The 24,970-nt window shown below is 51.1% G+C and overlaps 1 protein-coding gene across 7 annotated transcripts; it reads left to right on the forward strand.

Annotated features, from left to right (window-relative positions):
• Positions 1-11,594: 11,594 nt before the first annotated feature.
• Positions 11,595-23,719, forward strand: DEGS2 (delta 4-desaturase, sphingolipid 2). Of its 7 annotated transcripts, none has more exons than XM_084792005.1 (5): positions 11,595-12,101; positions 16,723-16,799; positions 17,598-17,712; positions 21,150-21,892; positions 23,288-23,719. In XM_084792005.1, exons 1-5 carry the CDS (start codon positions 12,020-12,022, stop codon positions 23,432-23,434), a joined length of 1,164 nt encoding a protein of 387 aa, XP_084648131.1. In that variant the 5' UTR covers positions 11,595-12,019; the 3' UTR covers positions 23,435-23,719. The 7 variants fall into 7 exon arrangements, with proteins under 7 accessions (XP_084648131.1, XP_084648132.1, XP_084648136.1 ...); XM_084792006.1 differs by having other exon boundaries at positions 11,738-12,101; positions 16,723-16,793; XM_084792007.1 differs by lacking the exon at positions 11,595-12,101 and adding an exon at positions 15,014-16,203.
• Positions 23,720-24,970: the final 1,251 nt, after the last annotated feature.

Raw genomic sequence — 24,970 nt, forward strand, 5'->3', positions numbered from 1 at the left:
GTCCTAGAACTCACTCTATATACCAGGCTAGCCTTGAGCTCAGAGAGCCAACTGCCTCTGCCAAGTGAAGGCATTAAAGGCAGACGTGTGCCACCATCCCCAACTACAAATGAGTACATTTTAAAAATTCTTTCCCCTTTACCAATTCATCAGGACGTTTTACACGCAGCTGGCATCTGCAGCCTGGGCAAACATGTGGAGAGCTGGCTAGCTGCAAAAGAACATGAGATGGGCTGTGGTCCAGAGCTGATGTGTAATGACCCATGTCCACTATGCCAGTTAAGAGTTTTAACTCTTCTCACTGATGGCCAGAAGGGCCAGCTTGTGAAGAGCCTCTGAAAAGTCTCTTCATGCTCTAGCTCAGGACAGTGTCTAAAGGCAAAACCCACAAAGACCATCGTTTACATCCCAGTTAAATAAGGGTCAGAGTAACCTCGGAACTCTCATTCCTGGCAGAGCACAGTGGTTATTTATATATAAGAGGGCAATTATTTTGGTTAATACACCTGGACTATTGTCAAGGCCATGGAGATCTCAAATGTGTTGGCAAAGTGGACCATAACTATTGGGAGAAGTGAGGAGAGGACTGAGAACCGTGTAAGCAAACACGAAAACAGAATCAGGCCACAGTGGCCTTAGCCATAGTTATTTCCCTCACGGGACCCAAAGGTTCATTGCTTGCTTATCTAAAAGGATGAACCGGGGAGGCTAAAAACTGGCACAGGAAACCCTTGGCAACAAGCCTATGCACCACACCTTTCCTGTAACAGTGTCACAGCTCACAAAGTGACAGAGGGAACGTTGAACGATGTGTAGGCTGTGAGAGCTGTGCGTTAGAGCTGCCCAGAGCTGCTTTTGTCTCTGGTGCCTGAGTTATTGGTCGTTTCCCATGGGAGAGTATCTTTGGCAGCTGATACCCAAGGCTGCCTTCATTCAAAGGAAAAAAGACAGAGGCGCAGAATGTCTTCCCGTCCCATAAGCCCCCCCCCCCTTTTTTTTTTTAGCTCTTTTGGGTCAACCCTTCTCATGTAGCTCAGGCTGGCTTTGAACTTGCTGTGTAGCCAAGAATGACCCTTCACTTCTGATCCTCCTACCTCTACCTCCTGAAAGTTGAGGATGCAGACTCAACATGACTCTGCTGCTCCATGCCTCGCAGAGTGCCCTCCCAGGTCTGGTGCACAGGCCAGCACTTCTGTCCAGCGTTTCCTTTCACTTTAAAGAGTCTTAGTGGGCCAGAGAGTGGTGGCGGAGGCACACGCCTTTAATCCTAGCAGCTGGGAGACGGAGAATCTCAATGAGCTTTAGGCCAGCCTGGCCTGCGTATTGAGTTTCAAATAAGCCAGGGCTCTATAGTGAGGGCCTCTCTCAAAATAAGATTTTATGGAGCTGGAGAGCCGTACTGCTCTTGCTGATGACCTGAGTTTGCTTCTACTTGTAACTCCAGTGCCAGAGGATCCAATGCTGTCTTCTGGCCTCCTTGGGCACCATCACATGCACACACACACACACACACACACACACACGTCCTTCTTTTGGGCTGGGGAGATGGCTCAGTGGATACAAATGCTTGCTGCAGAACCAAAAGGATGTGAATTCGAATCCCAGTCACCTACATAAAGAGTTGTGTGTGGCTGCACCTGTGTCTGTTACCTCACAGCAGCAAGTCAATTGTTGGTTGGTCAACTCATGGCCATGTCAAGTGCAGGAATGCACATCCTGGGTTTAACAGATAATGTGTAATTCTACAGATAGATAAGAGACCTACAAAATATGGCATTTAAAAATGTTTTTATTATTTTAAGGATTATTTGACAAACAGAAAAGGTTAATTCCTGACAATCCCCAGCCTACATCAAAGAAGATGATGAGCATCGAAGAACTTCTTTATGGAGATGGCTTCAAATGTGGCAAATAAGCCACTGGACAAAAGTGTCTTTTTATCTGCCACAGACAAAATTCTGCCTAAAATGGGCAAGCTTGGATGCAGGCAGAGTTGACGGCCAGACTCTGCCAACTCCTCAATAGTTCCTGCTTCACAAATTGTCTGTCAGATAGAAGGCTGAAGACGATGCTGTAACATTAGAGAGAATTTTGGGTGACTGCTCAGGTAGCAAATTGTCTCTGTCATTTTTTCATTTTGGAAGCTGCTAACCCGCACTTCCTATTTATGCAGGTAATTAAATGTATTCTTTCTCAAGTCTCTGATGGGGTTGAAGACCAGTTAGTTAGTTTTAAAATTAAACTTAGATGTTTAGGAGTTAGGATACTTTAGGTCTAGATAAATATTGGTTCAAAATGTTAGACTCACCAAAATATAATAGATAATATTTTCTTCAAAGTTGCCAAATACCTTTAGACATTATGTATGTAAGTCTTATCTATAGGTTTTTATAATTTTTCATAATTGTTCTTACTGTGTATAAAAAGAATGGGCTTTTTGTTTAGACAGAAAAGGGAAATCGTCGGAGGTTGGTCTGATGTATTTTGATACTAATTACTGCTTACTGTCTCTGTGACCTTGCCTAAGAGCTTAACCTGCTTGACCAATAAAATACTATTACACCTGGGCAGGGCAAATGAGATAGTCATGACTAAGGTTCCCAGGCTTGGGGAGACAGAGAAGATCTTGGGAGGAGGAGAAACTTGGTTGGGCCTGCTGTGAAGTACCCAAACGTGAGGGCTAAACTTATGTTTTAAGTTTTAATTACTATGCTTAAGAGATCTACAAAACAAAAATGCCTCTAATCTAGGGCTGGGCACTGTGTAATCCCAACACTTGGGAGGCAGAGGCATGCAGATCTCTGTGAGTTCGAGGCCAGCCTGGTCTACAAATCAAGTCCAGGACAGCCAAGGCTACACAGAGAGACCCTGTCTCGAAAAACAACAACAACAACAAAATAAAGCACCTGACTGATGTAATTTGTGGCCATTCTCTGGTAATCCCAGGTGTTCATCGTCTTGGCAGTATTTGATACAGTCTGCTTCGGATTTGTCTCAAAACTTGTAGTATTGGTTTCATTCTCACCGGTGGGATTAACACAAGCTTCTAACCATAGCCTCACATGCCACAAGGGGCAGACAAGGCAAGGGACCAAGAGCCATAACGGTTCTCAGAGCAGCTGCTTAGGGGCCCTGCCCTATTTAACCAGTTTCCATCCCCTGTTGTCCTTGCCTTCATCTCGCAGGTTCTGGGGACTGAACTCAGGCTAGGCAGCAAGTGTCCTTACCCACTGAGCTGTCTGGGGAGCCCATGAGTGCTGTTCTGGACTCTTTAGACACTCCAAACAAGCCTGCCCCCACCCTTCCTTCTCCACTCCTTAGGGACTGCCTCCCTGAGCCTGCCTGCTTTCTCAGACACTAACTTAAAAGGCATGCTTTTTTTTCTCTTTCCAGCGCCCTTTGCAGCTGCCAAGACCTCTAGACTACTGCGCCTCTGGTCCTTCCTCAGGCCCCATCAAAAGCCTTTGAGCATCCTTTTGAGTCTGTCTCCAAATTTCCAGCAACATTAAGGAGACATAGGAGGGAATCCCAGTCATATTTACACATCCAGGTAACTAACTCTACAGCAACAAAATACCTTTGTTTGTTAGTTTGTTTTTGTATGTAGCCTTGGCTGTCCTGGGCTTGCTTTGTAGACCAGGCTGGCCTCGAACTCACAGAGATCCGCCTCACGGAGTGCTGGGGTTAAAGGTATGTGCCATCCCGACTGGCGACAACAAAACATCTTAACGCTCAGCAGTTATCTTAATACTAAAACTAGCCCGTTTGAGCTTTCACAAAACACTCATATATTCCAAATGGACCAAGGCCCAGAAAACATAGGAAAGTATCTCTGCATACAGGTCAACCAATCCTAAAACTGTTCTTTTCATCTTACATTTAACGTTTGGCTAACAAAAAGAAGTGTTGAAAAATTTTCTGAGCCATTTCATACAAGCCCATTTGAACAGTTTAATCACCTTGTAACCTATCTCTCTGGTAAGTCCTGTAATCAGATTTTTCCTCACCCATTTCTAGAACTGATATTCAAAGGCCCCAGATCCAAACCATTTAAAAGGAAGACAGCTCAAAATTACATTTCAATTAGTTAGTAGTTTTATTTTTAATTACATTTTAATTAGTTAGTATTTTTGTTTTGTTTTGTTTTTCGAGACAGGGTTTCTCTGTGTAGCCCTGGCTGTCTGGGACTGACTAAATAGACCAGGCTGGCCTCGAACTCACAGTGATCTGCCTGCCTCTGCTGTGAGTGCTGGGATTAAAGGCCTGTACCACCACACCCAGCTTAGTTAGTTTTTGTTTTTGTTTTTTTTTTCAGATAAGGCTGCCTGAAGCACAGTCCAGTAAAACCTGTTCTTTTTATTGTTTCAAATTCAGAATCGTCTGCATCCGTGTGGTTTAAAACCAGCCGGGGAAGCAATGGCTCTCACGTGGTTTCCAAACCACCGTAAGACCCACATTTCAAGACACACAGACACACTTGCAGCTGGAGTGATGGCTCAACAGTTAAGCATGCTGGCTGCTTTTCCAGCAGACCCAGGTTCAATTTCCAGCATCCATATGGAGCCTTACAATAATCTGTAACCCCAGTTCCAGGAGATGTGACCTGGATGTGACTCCTCTGGCCTCTGAGGGTACCGGGACCAAAGGTGGTGTACAGACATACTTGCAGGCAAAACACCCATGCACATACAATCAAAACAGTGACTCTCCCAACACTCTTACCAACTTCAAAAGTCATATTTCCAATCATTACAGTTTTCAGGGTACAGTGAATTTTAAAAACAGAAACTCAAGAGTGAAGTGGACAGAAGTTTCTTACTTGCTTGTCTCCAGGTGCTCCAGGAACAGAGATGGCTTTTGTGCCCCACTGCTGCCTTAGAAACCACAGCCAGCTAGAATTCTCCCCTGGTGTACAACCAGGAGAACCAAATGAGGGTATCCATGGACAGACAAGAGTACCAGGAGGGCGAGCTCCTGGGCTGGAAGAGCCAAACCTGAAAGCTGTAACTGGCCTTTGCAGAAAAGGTGGGTGTTCTAAAGAGACACTTAGCTATCCAACTGTTAAAACAGTGCTTCCCAAGAAAACAGTGTACCCACAAGAAATTAGAGTTGCCCCAGGAGTCTCATGCCGGGAAGAAAACAAAACAGAACCAAACCAAACCAAACCAAACCAAACAAAAAAAGAACAAATCCGAAGTCCTGGAGCATACACACTGGCTTGTCTCTGGGGAAGATTTACGGCTTCATATCCAGCCCCATGGAACTGGAGCTCAGCCGGTGGGGGCTGGGGACCATGGATCAGAGGCTCCACTTAGATTCCTGCATCTCACATGACTCCCAAGATGGACGAGGGCAGTCACTAGATCTATCTGTCCCTCTTTCCAGTGTGTCCTCATTGAATGAATCTCTTTTCTCTGCGTTTCACTATCAGTTCAGCTCCTTTAACTGGTTTCATTGAGGATGAATAGCTGAGCCCTGCTTTGTCAAGGCTGCCAGGGCACAGGCTCTGACCCTAACTCCCGTAACAGTTTTGGTGAGCCAGCCAGGAGAAAAGGCATGTTTGGTGGGGAGAGTGTCTGTCATTCACAGCAAGTTGAAACTGGATGGGAAGATAGGAGGGCCCCAGCAGTGGCTGGGGTTACCTTATTCCAGGGACACTTCTCTTTGAGTATTTGGGCTATCGCATCCTGTCAATTTGGAAGCTCCTCTGAGCTGATCTGTAACTAACTCTGTTTGGCTATCTGGGCCTCTGTCCAGCCATTAGGTTCTGAACAACCATTTGAAGTTGAGAAACGAGTAAGGGGCTACGTGTACCCACGAAAACATGAAGGCTTTACTGTCTCAGGGCCCCTGGGCTCTCAAGAGATGTGCATAGCTGCATGCTGCTGAAGAAGTCCCAAACTGGGCAAAATGAATTTTCAAAGCTGCTGGCCCCACCTATTTCAGTTGAGAGGCTTCCATCTCTCTCCTTTATTAGCCATTTAACTCAGGCCATCTGCAATTTTCTTAGTGAGCCACTGTGAATTCTGGAAGAGCATCTTACTAACCAGGACTTGTCTTACATGTGGGGGAAGACAAGAGATACCCCCTAGAGAATAAGAAACAGTAGTCACACATCCCATAATACTATGTTAGTCAAATAGACACTGCATCCATGACAGGGACCTTGTAATATTACAGTGGTTGAGAAGCCTCTGTCACCTAGTGACCCAGATGTCCAGGGGTGCCAAATCACATAGGGCTTGGGTGTTTATGGTGAAGTGAGAAAACCCAGTGCACGGCTCTGTGTATATCACCATGCTTGGCTCTACAGTTGTGCACAGGGTAAGGACACCACTGACTATGCGTTTCACGGTTCGCCATGCAGGACTAAGTAAGCACCTTAAGTGACTTTTGCCATTATCCTACTTTGTCCACCACTCATTGAGGTTTCCCATAAACAGCAGGCAGTGGCACTCTCTTCCGCGTGTCCCGACGTTCAAGGCTTTTCATCTGCTTCAACGCACCACTTTGCAGGCATTGTCCTGTGGTTTTCCGCCTTGCACAAGGACATTGTGTAAGGCTCCTAAAGTTACTGAAGGAAAGCCCCAGACTCAAATAGTGTGTAAAAACAAAGAGGGTTTATTTGGCAGAAACAGCCTGCATGCAGGGGTCAACCATCCATACAAAATGGCGGCCACGCCAGGGGCTGAAGTGTGTGTGGGTGGGGGGGTGGAGGCGGGCAAGGACTCACTGGCTCTTTTAAAGGCTTCTAGGGTAATTCTATCCTGTGGCTATGTGACTCTAACTTGGATTGGCCAGTGCCTGTGGAGGTGGCCAGGCTAGTCATGGGCCTTTTAGCAATGTCTGGTCTTCTCAAATGCAGTGCACCACCTGGAGGAGACTGGCTAGCAGTGACTCCCAGATATGGCCCCGCGGTTTAGCAGTGTATAATACAACATTGCGGACAAGGACTGCCAGGGTTATATAGAATTACTTATAACTGAAGGTCTCTGAGATGGCTTCATTGGAGAAAGCAACGAGGATGACATCTCTGCGCCTTCCTCCAGTCTGTCTCCAAGAGATCTGCTGAGACCCGTGCTGGGGTTCTCAGAAGCTTGGGATCGCCTCTCTCCCAGGCTCCTTTGTGTTAGCAGATGGATTTTTTTTAAAACTTATTTTTTACTTGGAGTTGGGAGGATGGAGGCCAGGCTTACACTAAGCAAGAATTATTCCATTGATCTGACCTCAAGCCCCAAAGAGTTCTTTTTCAAAATTTTCACACTTATGCTTTATCTAAAGACATTTTTGGGTACCATGGGGAGCACTTCAATAGTTTTAGTACTTTGGAGGTGATAGCAGGGGTAGAAATTTAAGGCCACCCTTGGGTATGCAGAGAGATCCTATATCAACAAGCAAAACGTGAAAACAAAAACAAGAAACCTAAAAACAAACAAACTGCAGGAGGCTGGGGGAATGGCTCAGTGGTTAAAGCACAAACCTGCTGACTAAATTCAATCTCTAGAATCCATGATGGAAGGAAAGAAGCTGTTTTGTTGTGGTTAATTTAAATGGTATGCCTAACAAATGTCTGTTATTTGGCTATAATTAGCACGGTGGTATTCTCTAGACTGCTATCAATCAAATAGAGACACAGACACCTGTAGAACAAGCCTTTACCCGGGGGCATGGCAGATGCTAACCTTCTTAACTAGCTTTACCACCAATCCAAGGTCCCGGAATACTTGCTAATGTTCTCCGTCTTCTCCACCCACAGTGACTCGGCCATGTGGCCCTTTCCCATGCTAACCCATGGCACAGGTCCATTTCCTTCTCCTCTTCCCCTGGTGGTCCTTAACCCCCAGCCTGCAAACCCCAAACTATGCCCAATCCCACGCTTTAGCATTTAAAAAAAAAAAAATTAACCACCAATCACATAAAATTAGACGGAGCAAGGTTTACAGAAGAAGGACAGGTCTATGCGAGAGTGTGCGAGGCTGATCGAGGACCAGATCTTGGAGGCTGGTAATTAGTATTAATATATACAGCATCAGGGCAACCCTGAGCACGGTGGCATGTTAGTTACTTGTCGCTGTGATGAAACACCATGACCAAGGCAACGTGCAGGGGGAAGGGCTTCTCTGGGCTTGTGGTTCCAGAGGAACAGGAATCTCTCTGGCATGGTGGCGGCAACAGGAAGCCAAGAGCTCACATCCTCAACCACAAGCTCCAACCAGAGAGAGTGAACAGGAAGAAGCTATGGACTCTCAAACCTCCCCCCCCCCCAATGTACTTCCTTTTCCAACGCACACCTAAACCTTGTCAAACACCACCAATAACTGGGAACCAAATACTGGCGCCTGTTGGGGGTCGGGGGTTGGGGGGGAACACTTTGCATTCAAACCACCGCGTCATATAACCAAGTTTCCTCTAACCCCACATGCCTGCTGTGGCCTGCCCCTCCCCCCTCACAAGCACACACACACACAACTATTACTAGTAGTAATATGGTGGTGGTGGTGGTGGTGGTGGTGGTGGTAGATTTTGAATGCCAGCTTGGCATGGTGGCCCAGCTGCAGTCCCAGTGCTAGGAATGAGGAAACAGGAACTCCCCAGGCTAAGCGACCTAGAGCAGCCCAACTGGGAAACTCTGGCTTCAGTGAGAGACCCTGTCTCAATAAAGAGAGCGGAGGAAGACATCTGACCCCAGTCTCTGGGTCCTATGTCTACACCCATGCAGATGCCAATCAAAACCATTAAGGTGTGGGATTCAGCAAATGGAAACCTAGATTCCGCTGGGCTTGCTGTAGTTTCCCTGCCAAATGCCCACACTCCTGAAACACATGGGAATATCTGCCATACCCATTATCATCAGGCACAACATTCTGTTAGCTTAAATTCCATTGATTACCTCACCCACCCAGCAAATAATGATTTTCCAAGACTGTAGAGCTAAGTGCACTCAAGTTAATAAGTAGCCAGCTACTTATCAGGAGGCACTGCCTAGATACTTTTCTCACAGCTGTGACCAAATAACCTGAGAGTTACCATAGGAAGGATGTATTTTGATTCATTTTGGTGGATGCAGTCCATCGTGGTGACTTTCATGCTGCAAGAGCCTGCTGCTTCGACCCTTCCCATCCGGCTGACTAGGAGTCAGGGAGCAGGGATGCTGGTTTGCCAGAGTGCTGCTTTCAAATCAGTTATAGCTGATGTAAATGGTTTATTGATTGGTTAACTTTTAATATTTATTTTATGTGGGGATGGAACCAAGCCACATCACTAAGATGCATTTCAGGCCTTGATTTTTGTTTTCATGCATGAAACACCATCGAGGCAGGTGGAGGGGGTGTTCTTATCTTAGTCTTAAAAAAAGAAAAAGAAAAAAGAAAGATTTATTTATTACGTATCAGTGTTTTGCCTGCATGTATAACAGAAGAGGGCACCAGATCTCATTATAGATGGTTGTGAGCCACCATGTGGTTGCTGGGAATTGAACTCAGGATCTCTGGAAGAGCAGTCAGTGCTCTTAACCTCTGAGCCATCTCTCCAGCCCCCTTAATCTTTTTTTTTTTTTTTTTTTTTTTTTTTGATACTCACTATGTAGCCTGGCTGTTTTTGGACTTGTCTCCTGGCTCTGCACCCTGTGTTACCATGCCAGGCTCTTGGACGCTCCATTGTTCCCACTGTCCATACAAGTCTACTCCCTCTCTTGCCAGGAGAACTGTTCTCCCTTCCAGCGGGCTGTCTTTTTTGTTGGAGTGACTTCCTGGGAGGCCACTGACTCTGGGTCCTGGTCATTAGCCAGGCTGTTGGTTCTGGCAGGCGGGGGTGGGGGGGTGGGGGGGTGGGTGGGGGTGGGGGTGGGTGGGGGTGGGGCTGTTAGCAATCATTCTGGCTCGGTGTCTGTCACCAAGGGACAATACACACTGCACCAAGTCTTCAGACACCTTCTGACACTGTAAGATGGAAGACGGCAATCAGGTCCCAGGTGGGCTGCTCCCCAGCCTAGGGACATGGAATAGCTGTCATTCATGCTTCCTCCCACTTCTGGCTGTGAGTGTCTCTGCTTAGGGACTAAATGGCATGTCTAATATAGAGAGATACACTTACACTTGACTTGATGGTGAAGACATGTTTCGTAATACATGTGGTTAGGAAGTTTAGTCATATGCCAACTGTAATGGTGTATTTATAAAACCCTGTGGTACCTGGCCTCTAATGTCTGTTTCTCCTGAGGCCAATAGCATGAAACATGATTAATTGATGCATCAGAAACAACAATGCAGTGAGATTCAGGGCGCACTAGCTGTATGCTGCCTTACAGTTGTTCGGCGTTTGCAATGGGGTTGATGGCACTGGCGCTTTGCACAGGTGCACATTCACAGCCTCAGTGACTTACTATTAGTAAACACAGGGACACCCTGGAAAATGACAACATGAAGGGTGTCACTCAGAGCCTGGTATTATTACCACCCACTGTGACTCAGGGTATATGATTATATAGTGTAGATTTACACATCTGCTCACACCGACATTGCCTCAGACACTGTGAGGGTGGGTGGGTGTGCCATCATGGTGTCTGGCCATATCTGGCTCCCTCAGGCCTCCTCAGTTTTTCTCCTCTATGGATTAAGGACATCAGCCGGTTACTTTTCTCCAGGGCAGTGGGGTCTCGGTTGAAAAAGGATGTTTTTTTTAAACCCTTTACCTAGGACTGAGGAAGTGTGGGAACTAGAAGGCAAAGCAGAGACCCAGGTACAAGCATCAAGACAGAAGATAGCAGGGACCAACATTAGGCAAGGGCGTTGACCTTGGTAGCTCTCCGGACCATCTGGGGACTGCTGGGGGTCAGCTGGGGACTGGACCCACTTACAGGTCTGTCTGCATTCCTGCCTGTCTCGGGTAAGGCTTTCTGGCCTCACTTCCTTCATCTGGCCACTGCTAGGATGGTAGCTGAGGGTCCTTCTTAATGTGGGAGAGATGGGCTCTGCCTCTGTGGCACAGGGCCCCCTGGACTGCAGTGTCCGGCTGGGTGTTTTTCCTGTTGGACTGTGGAGCCATCTTTAGTACCTCCCCACCCACTCCAGATGTCGCAACCCTCTTCCCCAGCGCCAGACAGGCCCCGAGAGTGGTCCATGCTCCTGGGCTTTAGGAAGGAGAAGGCACTACAGAGAGAGAGGTCCTATGTCTGCCTCTGGTGGCCTTGGCCGCTGTGCCAGGCAGGGCCATAAAGAGGCCAGCCTCTAAGCCTCTGGGGCAGCAGAAGCAGAGGGAAAGGAGACGAGAGTCCTTCTGTCACCTCCACAGACCCAAGTCCTCACCTAAAGAATGTCTAACGCTCCTGCTTGCTTCTCAAGCTCTGCTCGCGCTCTCCCTTAAAGCATCAGTGGCCCTCTTTTTCTCTTGCTGTTTAACATCTCTTTCCCTACAAGTTCCAGTGCAGAAACTGCTCCAAGACCAACCTGTGCCACGGCACAGGTCATCCTGAATAATTTCTATTCCTCTATCCCTCATGTTTGACTCACTTCCGTGCAGCGAGTGCATGAAAGGGACAAAACTTTGCTGGGGCCTGGCTGTGCCAAGCTCCAGACATCCTCCTCAGCTCCCTCACGTCCCCAACATCCCTACTTACTCCTCCATGATGACCCAGGCGCCAGGATCAGAAGTCCCAAACACCCAAGAGTCTAGAGCACAGCGAGAACCGCGCTCCTCTGTGAGGCAATCCAGGTGTAGAGAAGGGTGTGTTCGGGAGCACAGAGCCTGCAGTGGGCGTTGCCGCGCGGTCAGGGATCCAAGGACTTCGGAGGTCTCGCGCGGTCCCCACAGGGCTGCCAGGATGCGGGCATGGCCACAATCCCCAACCCAGGCCAACCACTGCTACCCACCCCAGGTCCACCCACTAGGCGCCGGAGCCTCAGCCCCGCCCTCTGTTCCCTCCCCTCTCCCTCCCGGGTCCCGAGGTCCCTGCCCGCGACTGGCACCCTGCGACTGGTGAACACTCCGCAGCAGAGCGCGCTAGAGCCCTAGCGTCCCTACCATGGGTAACAGCGCGGGCCGCAGCGACTTCGAGTGGGTCTACACTGACCAGCCGCACACCCAGCGGCGCAAGGAGATGCTCGGTGAGCACTTGCGAACCTAGCCCGGACCCGGTGACCACAGCGGGATGAAGGAGCAGTGAGCGCGGGGATGAGGGGTGGGCCAGCGCGCGCTGGGGCGGAGGGGGGGCGGGGGTTCTTTGCCTACAACTAGTAGGCGCGTGCTATGTGCAGATCCCTTTGCGCTGCCGCCAAGCCCACCCACTACGAATACACGAGGTCAGGAGACTTATGATTAGGAAGCAGGAGACGGCCTTCTTCCTTGAGGGACGTGGGAAACCCCAAAGATCTCACTGGAGGATCGTGGCAGTCTTGCAGTGGACTTCTGTGAAGTCATTTCTCCGGGTGGCACTGTCATATGGATTTCCCGCTGCGGGCTGGAGTCTCAGGCTCCGTGGGTGGAGGATGCGTGACAAGATCGCCTTCCTCCGATGTCTCCAAGCTTCTCTGCTTCCTGAGGTCTCTCGTGGCAGAGCTCCCTTCTCCTCCTCTCACTCTGGCTCCGGAACGTCTGTTAACCTTTGTTTTTCATCGCATTGGCAATGCTGTTTCCTGTGGATTTAACTAGCTTTTATTCAACAATCAGCTTCCCGGTTTTGTTGCCGGTGGTACCCAGGCTGGTCTCCAGGTTATCTTTGGCCAGGTCTTGAACCGAGGGACTTCTTAGGGTTTTCGTTTTGATGTCTTCCTAACCTAAACTGTAGAAGCTTCCTTCTGACGATTACATCTTTCAAACTCAGAGTGCACCTGGGATGCTGTTTCAGCGCTAGGGGGGTTCAGGGCGTGGAAACTGTCCTGTGGGTTTTATGCTTTTGTGGCTGTTCCCCCAGATGTCTGGGTAAACCATCTTCCTTGCTCTTGAGAACACAGCATGCACAGATGTGGCCAGAGGAACCTTAGTTTCCCATCCTCTGCCACAGGAGGAGGCCAGGTGCCTTGGCTGAGATGCTGAGGCTGGTCCTCCGTACCTTCCCTGGCTCCCCAGCTTCTCTTCCTGAATTCTCTGGGCACCTGACTTTAGGCAGAGGAGACCCATGGGCAGTATGACACACAGCAGCTGTGTGTTCCCGTGCACAAGTGGTCATAGGATCCAAACAGACTATCTGCGCATGTGCACACCCCCCCCCCCCACTACACACCCTCACACACGGTTCCGCAAAATGCTGTGGTTACCCTCCCTGGTACAGTGTTGAGAGGGTAAGGCCAGCTTCCTGAAGGACAGGCGCTGGTAAAGTCTCTGGGGCTCCATGATACATGAAAGGTCCCTTCCTCCTAGCTGCACAAGTGGGCTTCAAATTTGTAATCCTCTGTTCTCTGCCTCCGCACTGTACCACAGAGCCAGCAATGTCTAGTTGCCATTGACCATGAGGTCTGGGTCTTTCTACCCTCCTAGTATTGGTGTTACAGGCACCCCGTGGTGCTGGGGACTCAACCTCGGGGCTTTTGGCCACCATCAGCCAGTGGAGCCACATCCCAGCCTTTAATATCTCTTTCAGACTTCCTAGAGACATTGTTCAGGGGCGGGGAGGGGGGGGGGGAGTGGCAGGGCTGGAGCTGTGGGGAGTTGAGGGGACACTCTGGTCCATGTGTGGCGAGAGAGGTGTCATCTCTAGAGAACCTCATTCATGGCCCTGCTGGCTTCCTGATACTCTGTCTGGGGCTGTGTTCCTTCACCTGCCTGAGTGCTGGTCTTTCCTGCTTTGCCCAGCATGGTTCAGTGCCCCCCTCCTCCAGGAAGCCCTGAGTGAGCCTTCACCTGCTTCATCAGGGCCGTCAGAGCAGCCAGGCAGGTGGGGTCAAATGTGCTGCTAGGAGTTGGCCCCAATGTTCTGTAATAAGACCAAAGTCCACCTTCTGTTCCTGCCTGGATGAGAACATGCTCCCTGGCGTTGTGTCCTAAGAAAATATAGACCTATGGCAATGTCTAAGAACTTGCCTCCTAAGCCAGGAGAGACAGGAAGCTGATCCATCATCACACACCCAACCGGGTCCAGGGTTGTTTCTTTGAAGATAAATAGCTTTGTAATTTTGTTTGCTTAAAAAAAAAAACACAGCAGGCAAAGTGTGCCAGGTGTACACGCACACACACACACACACACACACACACACACACACACACACACACGGGAAACCAGGAAATAAAAGTCAGTTGTTGGATTGTTTGCTTAGGAAAGGGGAGAAGGAGAGCCTGCAAACGTCTCTCAGTAGTGATGAGAGCCTTTGGGAAGATCAGAAGACCCAAATGCCGCCTGAAAGTCTAGGGCACAGAGGAAGCTGCCAGAGGAAGCTCAGACTTTGGTCACTCAGTCACAGACACACATATAGCGATTGATCCCGTGGGCGCCTCTGCCAGGCCCAGCTCTGTGGCTTCCTCCAGCGCTATGGTTTCCCCTGGAGCCCGGTGTTTTGTGTCGCAGCTACAAGACCATGGTCAGGGGCGGTGCTGTGTAAGGGATGGGTGTGTACAGTGCTGTGCCGTGCAGGAATCGGGGTGGGGTAGGGTACAGGTCCCCAGCATCTCAGGAGCTAGTAGCCCTGATGTTGCCATTGCTGAAATCTAGCCTCTGCTCTGGGCTGTTAGGGAACACCCAGATACTGATCCCCGTAACACTCCCCTGTACTTTGCCTTCTTCCCAGTCTGGGAGGCCCAGGCAGCTTCCTGGCCTTTGTAAGCATTGTTCTGTCTGGGCTCACTATTTATTTTTGTGGTTCTAGGCATGGAACCCAAGACCTGGCTCTCATACCCAGCTCCCAGCTAGACTTTTTTTTTCCCTCCCTTATCTCTTTCTCTTCACCAACTGACTTCATCGGGCCTTAGAGTCAATGTTCTCACAGAAACGTTCTGGCAACACACACACAAGTATGTACACAAATGCACACTCACACAGATGCGCACCTGTACACACTGGCATATGGTAAGTGTGAAACCACTGGCTCCCTGGAAGGAACTAAAAGCTCTGAGCTGCGGCGCTTGCCGATTTCTGTACCTCTTCCATCATGGCCCCCTTCTCACATTCTTGCCTGCACCCCTGAGGCAGAGCTAGGGAAACATTCCCACTTCCGGCCCCTGTGCCCCAACCTGCCTGTTACCACCCCTCCCTTGTCACTGTCCTCTCCCCTGCTCTCCTTGAGCATGCCACACCCTCTACCTTTGTCCCCAGGTGGAGTTCCCCCACCTGATGTTTGCATTCAATGCTGGGGAGAGCTCGGTTGTGCCTGGTGCCCTGTAGCTGTGGAGAGTGAGAGAAACCAGAGGCAGTGGACCATCTGAACACCTTTACCATCCTTAGCCAAAGGCCACACAGGGTCAGCCTGGGTGCCAGATGTGTGATCTGGTGAGGGAGCACTGTGAATCATTGTCTGAGAAACACATTTAGATGTTGGTGCCTGTCTCTCGGGATTCTGAGTTTGGGCTTCCGGAGTTCTACTCAGATGGACCACCATCTCCATGTTCCCAACCTTACTGGCGTGACTCACGTGTCCTGGGACTCTGCACTTAGTTTTTCTTAATGCCACATCCCTTATTTAGTTTTTTTTTAAAAAAATATTTTTATTTAATTTTAATTTATGTGCATTGGTGTGAAGGTGTCAGATCTTAGAGTTACAGACATTTGTGAGCTGCCATGTGGGTGCTGGGAATTGAACCCAGGACCTTTGGAAGAGCAGACTGTGCTCTTAACCACTGAGCCAACTCTCCATCCCCCTTGTTTATTAGTTTTTTTTTTTTTTAAACATCCTTGTGGAGGTATATTGGCATGCCACTCGAGTCCTTCATTTTAGAGCCACATTCCAGTGTTCTCAATTTGTAACATGACTCAGTTTGAGAATACTTCCATCACCCCAAACACTCCTTAGGCCTCAGGTATTCCCACCCCCAACTCCTCTGACACGATCAGTGGGGTGGGTTTCATCACACCATTTGACCCTCTTACAGCACCTTAGCCCGGGTACACTACGTGCCCTGTAAGTTCGCATGCCTGTCCCTAATTCTAAGCTCAGCCAGGGCTCCTCAGAAACCTGGATCCATTCCCGCCACTAGGATGAAAAGCCCCTCGTCTCGTCTAACAAGTGATGGGTGAGCAGGCTGCTGTGAGACTCAGGAAGGCACTGGGGACCACGGATGCTGGTTTGTGCTGGGAGCAGGGCCAGGCTTGCCTAGGGCTCAGAATTGGGAAAGATCAAAGCAGTTGGGAGACATCCTTGCAGTCTGAAGTGGAGCTGGGAGGAAGTTGACTAGGAAAGCTTTGGGTGCCTGGATGGGGACAGGCTGGTCAGAGGTCACATCCTCAGCTGTGGAGGGGAAGGGCTGCTGTGCAGGTCTTGTGTTCCTTTGAGCACTTTTGCCTATGGCCACTAGGTGGTATCACCATCACTTAGCAGTTTGGTGGAGGAAGCTTGGGAAGGCTGGACTGCTGGAGGCTCCCTGACCCGGGAGACAAGGTCGGTTTCTGGAGCCAGACTGCTCTTGTACATTAATTAGCCTCCCTGGGAAAAGGGTGGGAGGATTCTGTCCTGGATGGGAGGGAAGTTCCAGAGCGGAAGTGGTGGGAGGCCTCTCTGGTAGGACCCTACTGCAGACCTGAGAGGGCGGGGTCTCCATCTCCCCTGCAGCTGGCAGCCCCTCTTTGCCTCCTCTCTTCCCCAGCTCTTGACTCTATCCTCGATGACACAGTTGACAAATCAGGAGACTTTCTGGAAAAACCAAGGCTCTCAGAGGTACAGGTGAGGGGTGTCTCGTACGTGGGGGGTCCCACCTTAGGCTCTGGGGTCCTTAAGAACAAGTGCACAAATAGATCTAAGTGCCAAATCTGGGGCAGCCAGGTCAGGCCTCCTCGGATCCAGTGGCCATGTGCCTTCAAGAAAAATGCTACCTCTGTGTGCTCCTAGCTCTGTGGGATGCCAGAGAAGATGGGTCACAAGTGGAGTGTGAGAAGGCAGCCCGAGAGAGAGCCCGAGAGAGAGAGGCACCAGCTTGAGTCTGAGGATGCTCAGTTGCAGAGTTTTAGACAGCTGTCCTTTTTTTTTTTTTTGCTGACCAGCCTCCAAGCTGGATCACCACTCACCTGCTCCCTGAGTCCCAGGAGGAGTGTGCTGAGGTTATGCCTGAGATAGCCTGCTCCCTAAGGCTGGGGTGGGGGGGCAGGGGGGCGGGACGGGGATAGGGAGAAATGTGGGACTGAGGGCAGGTGGAGCCATGGCTATAGATGCCTCAGTAGGGGAGTCCTCTGTGATGCTGCAGGTGAGTCCCGCGGGGCAGACTGAGGGCTGCTCTACGAGAATGCTAGGAAGCAGAAGACCAACCATTCCCCTCCTGTAAGGGTCTCTCTGTGCACCTGCCACCCAAATACCAGAACAGCAGGAACAGCTGTGGTGGCTGGGCCTCAAGGTGCTCTCCTAGGGAATGGGTGGGCTTCAGCCAGCTGTGTTAAAGGTCAGGGAAAGGGCAATGGGGAGGGGCAGAAAGCTTTGGGCACCTGTGGGTGAGGACAAGGCCAGTTGCTGAGGCAACCTCACCTGCAGGAACCAGATGGCTGTCCGGTCTACTCTAGGCTGTGGAGCAGAGGAGAGAATTCCAGAGGCCTGAGCAGCGTATCGAGGCTAGGGGCTGGATACTGCCCATGCCCATCGAGAGACGGTATGCCCACTGTGGGGAGGGCTCAGCAGCAGTGTGGGCTGCAAGAGGCAGCTTGGGGAATCAGGATGAGCTAGAGTGGGGCATACTGCCCTGCTATGTGGGACATTTCTCCTCGATGGGAGGCCCAGTGGAAGACCTGGGCAGAGGAAAGGGAGGAGTCACTAAGCAAGCACTGCACAGTCTGACCCCTGTCCTAGTCACTGCTGCCAGGCTGTGTCCTTACGTGTGTCCCACATGTATTAGTCTATGTCTAAGCTACAGTCTGGGCCCTGCAGTCCTGGAGTTCACCTGGTTGAGGCTCACCTGACACAGGTGCGGCTGGACTTGCCCGCTCGTGCTGGTATTTGGCTCCCTTCCAAGGGGGAAGCAAGGGCAGCTGCCGTATGGAAGGTCTTAGCTAGAGCCAGTGGGTTCCTGGGTAGGAGAGGGAGAGGTGGCTGCCGCCCAAGGGAGGCTGAGCGGGGGTGGGGGTGGGGGTGGGGTGGGGTGGGGCAGATACATAGAGGCCGCCGTGGAGGGGGGGGGGACTGGGAAGCTGGTGACATGTGCAGACCCAGATGCTTTGCATGTGATTTTCCTGGTGGGGACGTAGCCTTCCTGCAGATGTTCTTATTTGTTGGCCTGACATAACGACATGTCGCCTTCCCCATGGTCCTGTATTCCCCCATGAGAAACATCCATCTTCCTGCAACTCCGGGGCACTTCCTGGTGGTCTCCTTCTGACCCTGGCCCTGCACCTGTCACCCCACCCCCAACAGCCCTCCTTTCCCAGGTGGCAGCAGGTACATCAGTTTCTCCAGTGTGGCCTGCATATCCGTGTGGCCTGCATATCTGTCTGTCCTGTGTGCCCAGAGCCACACTCTTGCTGAGTCCAGTGGGACGATGCTGGCGGCGGGGGGTATGTCCTGCTGGCTTATTCACCTTGCCAGGACTGGTGAGCAGCAGGACCCTCAGAGGCCAGGGTGAGCTTGGCTGGATTCTGGCCCAAGGCTGGGAGGAAGAGGAGGAAGAGGAGGAGGAGGAGGAGGAGGAGGAGGAGGAAGAGACAGCAGCAGCTGAGGGCCAGAATAGAGTCCCTCTGCCTGCCACTCACGGCAACCTTTGCTCTGGACTTCGCTGCTCTGGCCCTTCCTCACTGGGCGGAAACCCACCTCCATACAGTTGCATCCTTTCTGTAGCTCCATGGTAGAGCAGATTCCCTGGGCTCTTCTGACTTCTGGAGTCACCCGTCTTCTTCACAGGACTTCCTCTGTGTTCCAAGAAAGGTGGTGTCACTCAGCCCTGGGCTCCCAGCTTTGCTCTTGCATGCCTGGGGAGCCTTGTGACGACTTTGATGATAGCTGTCGTAGTCTCTTCTTGATCGTCCACTTGACATGGCCGCAGGTTGTGGGGTTGGCATGTGGGCATCTTGCGGGGGTGGGCTGGGGTACTGTTCTGCTTACCATGCTAGTAAAAGCCATTAAGCAACTATGGGCAGAGGTGCAGGGGAGACATTTAATGGCCTGGTGAGGCGATACGTGTCCATAGCCATCACAGCACATGTCAGGAGCCCCTACAAGCAGCACCTTCGCTTGGCCCTGAAATGCTCTAGGCCTTGTCTCAGGACCCTGCCAGATTACTCAGATGAAGTGCTTGGGAGCTAGAAGTTTTTGATGGTTTTGTTTTTCTTTTCTTCTTCTCCTCCTCCTCCTCTTTTTTGAATTTTCGAGACAGGGTTTTTCTGTGTAGCCCTGGCTGTCTTAGAACTCTCTTTGTAGACCAGAATGGCCTTGAACTCACAGAGATCCACCTGCCTCTGCCTCCTGAGTGCTGGGATTAAAGGCGTGCGCCAGCACGCCCAGCTGTTTTTCTTTTTTTAATAACTTTTTGTTTATTTGTTTTTACAAGACAGGGTTTCTCTGTGTAGCCCCGGCTATCCTGGAACTCACTCTGTGGACTAGGCTGCCCTCAAACTCAGGGATCTGCCCGTCTCTGCCTCCTGAGTGCTGACGTTAAAATTATGTACTACCACTGTCCAACCAAGCATTCTAACTTTGTGGTAAAACACATATACATTTTGCTTGCTTATCTACCTACCTGTCCATCTGGTCTCACGCAGCCCATGCTTCAAACTTACTACGTACCTGAGAATTATCTCTAACTTCTGATCCTCCTGCCTCCATCCCCAAGTGCTGGGATTTACAGGCATGTGCCAGCTCATGCAGCCTTGGGGATGAATCCAAGGCTTTTTGTGCACTAGGCAACTGAACCGCTCCCCTAGTCCTGCCACTTTAGGTGTGCAGGCTGGAGGCATTAGTCACATTGTTACTCAGTCGCCACTGCTGTTTACATGGCTTTGCCAGTTCCAGTCAAGTCCACAGCCCCTGCTTTGGTCCCAGGAGACTCTGTCTCCAGGCCAGGCCTGGGCAAGGCGAACTGAGGCCATTGTCTGCTCACGTGGTGGTGGAGCTGCTGAGCATCTGTGCTGTTTAACTTGAGGTGCCCTAGGATAAGATCCTGCCAAGCTGGTAGGGTTTCCCATCTGCAGGACGGTGTGGCCCCATTTCTGGGATGTCAGTTCTTGTCCAGGGAGCCGGGGGACAGTACAGAGCTGGGTGTATCTGTCATCCTGAGGTTTTGATGACCCTTTGTTCCTGGATGCAGCACTAGCTACCTGATCCGCCACCTCCTGCCAAACAGCCGCAGAGGTTTCTAGAAAGCACTTGTCCCACCCCTCAGTCTTTAGGTGCCAACATCTAAATGCGTCAATGCTCTGTTTTCCCCTCCTGGTCCTTCCTGGCTTGGCTAACTTCTACACACACAATTTGTTCTTTTTCTAGAAAACAAAACAAAACAAAACAAAAAAGCAGAAACTATACAAGGACGGACACTTGCTGCCCTGCAGAGACAGCTAACATTTTGTTAGCTCCTCTGAAGTGCTTATTTGTTTTAGGGACTGCCTCCCAAGCAATGCCTGGCCACCCCTAAGTGCCTGACACGCTTGGGAGTGGCCAGTCCACAGCATCCCTCTCTCGCTATGTCCACACTCCTCCTTGCACATGACTCGAGCGTGCTTCTTGGAATGCTGGGGCCCTGAGGTTTGTGTCTCTGCAAGTACTTTGGCTTTCAATATTACTAACTTTATGCAACCCGTTGAGACAAACTCAACCTGTTGGGACACCTGCACTTTATTTTGGCTGGTGGCAAAGATCCCGACCCTGGGAAGTCTTCGAGCCTCCTTCCAAAGGTGTCCAAAGGTGGAGCCTTGGAATCCCACAGTCCAGGTTCCAACTCTTCCCAGACACCAACTAGAGCGATGGCTCACATACCTCTCCAAGACCTTTGAGGGTATGGGCTGGGCTGCTGTATACTTTCAGGGTACAGAAAGTATGGGAGACGGCAGAAGAATGAGGGTTCAATAAATGCCGAGTCACTCATCATTCTTCTCTTCCCTGTAGCCAAGTACCCAGCCATCAAGGCCCTGATGCGGCCAGACCCTCACATCAAATGGACCGTGCTGGGAATGGTGCTGGCGCAGCTGCTGGCCTGCTGGCTGGTGCAAGGGCTCTCTTGGCGGTGGTTGCTGTTTTGGGCCTATGCCTTCGGTGGCTGCATCAACCACTCACTGACGCTGGCCATCCATGATATCTCGCACAATACTGCCTTTGGCACAAGCTGTGCCTCCCGCAACCGCTGGTTTGCCATCTTTGCTAATCTGCCCATTGGCTTACCCTATGCCTCATCCTTTAAAAAGTACCACGTGGACCACCATCGCTACCTGGGCGGCGACGGGCTGGATGTGGACATTCCCACCAACTTTGAGGGCTGGTTCTTCTGCACGCCGGCCCGCAAGCTGCTCTGGCTGGTGCTGCAACCCTTCATCTACTCACTGCGGCCACTGTACGTGCACCCCAAGGCAATGACGCGCATGGAGGTGCTCAACACCCTGGTGCAAATGGCCGTGGACATCACCATCTTTGCCCTTTGGGGCATCAAGCCCATAGTCTACCTTCTAGCCAGCACCCTCCTAGGCTTGGGCCTGCACCCTATCTCTGGCCACTTTGTGGCTGAGCATTATATGTTCCTGAAGGGCCATGAGACTTACTCCTACTATGGGCCCCTCAACTGGATCACTTTCAACGTGGGCTACCACATGGAACACCATGACTTCCCCAGCATCCCTGGCTGCTACCTGCCACTGGTAAGTGCTCAACCTGGCGTGGGAGCAGGCATAGGCCGAGGGAGGGCAAGGGCTACAGCTATTGCCAGGCTGCCAGTTTTTCTTTTGTGTGTTGGTAAGGAAATGGTCACTCTTGGCTCTGGGCACCAGGAAAGGCTAGAGCACAGAAGCCAGGGGCTTGGCTGGAGGTGGACGAGGTAGAGCCAGAGAGGGCAGAGTTTTCCAGGCAGGGTCAGGATAGTAGCCAGGTGAGCGCACGGCGGCTGGAACCCTGCTGGAGGGCTCTGGCGTGTCTCTGGGCAAGTGCTTGCCCCTACTTCGGCTACCTTTTCTGTGTCAGTGGACACTGGGCTCAATACCCTGTCCCTAGCTCCTGCCTGTTGGTGCTCATTTCTTGTCCCAGCCTTGCGACAGTATAGACATACTGCTCCCAGCCTGGAGCTGGCCAGGCAGCACAGGTGTGGTCTTGTCCTTGCAACCCATGGGCCTAGCTGTAGCTATAGAGAGGGGACGCTAAGAAGAAGGGAAGGGAAGGGAGGGGAGGTTGAGGCAGAAGGGTTGAAGGCTGAGATAGAGGGACCGAGAGAGGAGGCCTTGAATGCCAATGGCTGTTAGGGCAGCAGTGGGGGAGGGGCTCCTGTCCTGAGTAGGTCTGTGAATGTCCTCCTTGGGTACCAAGGTGTGTGCGTGCATGCATGAGTGTGTGCGTGTGTGCTTGTCTGGTGCGTGCACTGCTGAGCTGGGTGACTCTGGATTGTCCCAATGCTGTGCTCATGCACCCTGCCGCTTTCACAACTGCCACACTCAAAGGTACATTTTGAGATGAGGCCAGTGGTTAAGAGGGACAGCACATCTCAGAAGTCAAGCTTGAGTCTCAGCTGAGGCCAACCCCTGATGGGTGCAGTCTTCATGGGAGCACTTGCTACTGTAGGCAGGAGAGAAGGCTGCCTGCTAGGCCCATTTCAGGTGTAGCAGTGCCTTCCCCAGGGAGGTGGGAATGCAATCTCCATAGCATCGTGGTGGATTGGCTATAGGGACTGTGTGGTTGAAGCATTCCCTGGACGAGGAGGCAGACGTGGTATATCAGGTCAGGGATAAAGGCAAGGGGGTGAGAAAACAGTGAATGCTGAGTGAGGCCCAGAGGCTGGCAGCGCGTAGGATGCTGGAGTGAGGGATGCCCCAAGGCCAGAGGGCTTCAGAACTCTGCAGGACCATAGTTGGACCCACCTTGACCTCCTGGATCAGAAAGTTGGTGGTTTCTGAGGTGGTCCACTAGGCCTCCGGTGCCTTCCTTGCTGCTCAGTGTGTGTGTGTGTGTGTGTGTGTGTGTGTGTGTGTGTGTGTGTGTGTGTGTCCTCACAAGCATATGTGGTAGAGTACCAGCCAAGATACAGTCTTGACCCCCCCTTTCCACAGGTGCGGAAGATTGCACCCGAGTATTACGATCACCTGCCACAGTACTACTCCTGGGTAAAGGTGCTCTGGGACTTTGTATTTGAGGATTCTCTGGGACCCTACTCCAGGGTTAAGCGCAAGTATAAGCTGGCAGAGAACTGCCTGTGAGCCCTGCTGACCAGTGGGGAGCAAACCCCTTCCAGCCCACGTTGCCACTTCCATGGACTAGGGCTACAGATCTGGCCTGCCTTCATCAGCTCCCGCAGTCTGGACTGCTTCTCGCCCTGTCGGGCCCAGCAACAGTGGACATGGCCTATGGTCGGAGTAACCAGGCTTACCTGATCTTTCTTGGTTGTTGCTGACTGACCAGGGCACCCCGTGCCTGTCGTCCCCACGGAGCTGGCTTCTCTGTTCCCGTGTCCCAGATTAAATCTAATATTTGTCTTTATAGTCTACGTGTTGTCCTTCTTAACCTGGGGCCTGACTCCAGGTATATGGATGGAGTCCTGCACCTCGGCGTAGCTCCTTTTTGCAAGCCTTGTGCCTGAATCTCATTCCCTCTGCCACTGTGCAGGGACCTCTAGGTATGGGCTGCAGAAGGTCTCTCCTTCCAAGCATGGAGCAGTTTCGCCTTAGGCCCTCCGACCTGTGAAAGCAGCCTGAGTTTGCCTAGGGTCAGGTTGGCAACATGGGGCTCAACTCCCAAGTCAGATGGCCAGTGGGGCAGTGTCTTTGTGTGTGAGTTGGGGGCGAGGCACAAATGCTGTGATGGCATAGCTGTGACTAGAGAGGCAGCCTTGGTTAGTGACCTGATCCTAAGGGGATGACCATGGTGGGGCCTCATGTCCAGAGCAGGTAGCAGCAGTGTGCTGGGAGAGGGTCCCTTGGCAGAGAGAGGAAAGAGTAGGCCCAGCTGTAGAGTTCCCGCTATAGCCTGAGCTTGAGGTGGTAGGCCTGACCGAGGACCCCATCACAAAGGAGGCCAGAGGAGGGGGTGCTACCACCCTTGCCCTTGCCCATGCCTGGGAGTGGCCCCTGAGCTGTAGGAACAGGTAACCCTGTATAGTCACTGCAGAGATGACTTAGAAGGCCTGGTCTAAGAACTCTTTTTTTTTTTTTTTTTTAAAGATTTATTTATTATATGTACAATGTTCTGCCTGCATGTGTGCCTGCCTGCCAGAAGAGGGCAGCAGATCTCATTATAGATGGTTGTGAGCCACCATGTGGTTGCTGGGAATTGAACTCAGGACCTCTGGAAGAACAGTCAGTGCTCTTAACCTCTAAGCAATCTCTCCAGCCCCCCTGGTCTAAGAACTTTTTCTGAGACTGGAGGACTTTGAGCCAGGGCAGGTGGCCCCTCCCCTTGCACACAAGGCTAATCCAGGGGCTGAGGGAAGTCTCAGTGAGCCAGCTGCCACCCCACTCCTATGGTTGTACCTTACTACACCAAGGCCCACCAGCCTACTTCCTGAAGGCAGTGCCATAGGCTGTGTTGAGGCCTCCTCTCATGTCAGAGGCTAGTCTGGGCCTAATTGCACCTCTCAAGAAACTGTGATCGAAGTGTGCTGAGGACATTTTGGGAGAGGCTGGGAAGGCTGTAGTGACGTTTTCCTCAGCAATGTGGAGTGTTGCCTTGGCCAGGCCTCCTATGCTATTAAGTTTCTTTTTTTTTCCTTTTCTTTTCTTTTTCTTTTTGGAGACAGG

Source organism: Acomys minous (assembly GCF_964271855.1).
Source record: "Acomys minous genome assembly, chromosome: 8".
Classification (NCBI taxonomy): Eukaryota; Metazoa; Chordata; class Mammalia; order Rodentia; family Muridae; genus Acomys; species Acomys minous.

What these genes read in the sequence shown, in the direction of transcription:
- DEGS2 (XM_084792005.1), top strand. Translation starts at nt 12,020, where the DNA reads ATGGGTAACAGCGCGGGCCGCAGCGACTTCGAGTGGGTCTACACTGAC. An exon ending in CAAGGCTCTCAGAGGTACAG is followed by an intron (nt 16,800 to 17,597) that starts GTGAGGGGTGTC and finishes CCTCACCTGCAG; the next exon opens with GAACCAGATGGCTGTCCGGT. An exon ending in CCCATGCCCATCGAGAGACG is followed by an intron (nt 17,713 to 21,149) that starts GTATGCCCACTG and finishes TCTTCCCTGTAG; the next exon opens with CCAAGTACCCAGCCATCAAG.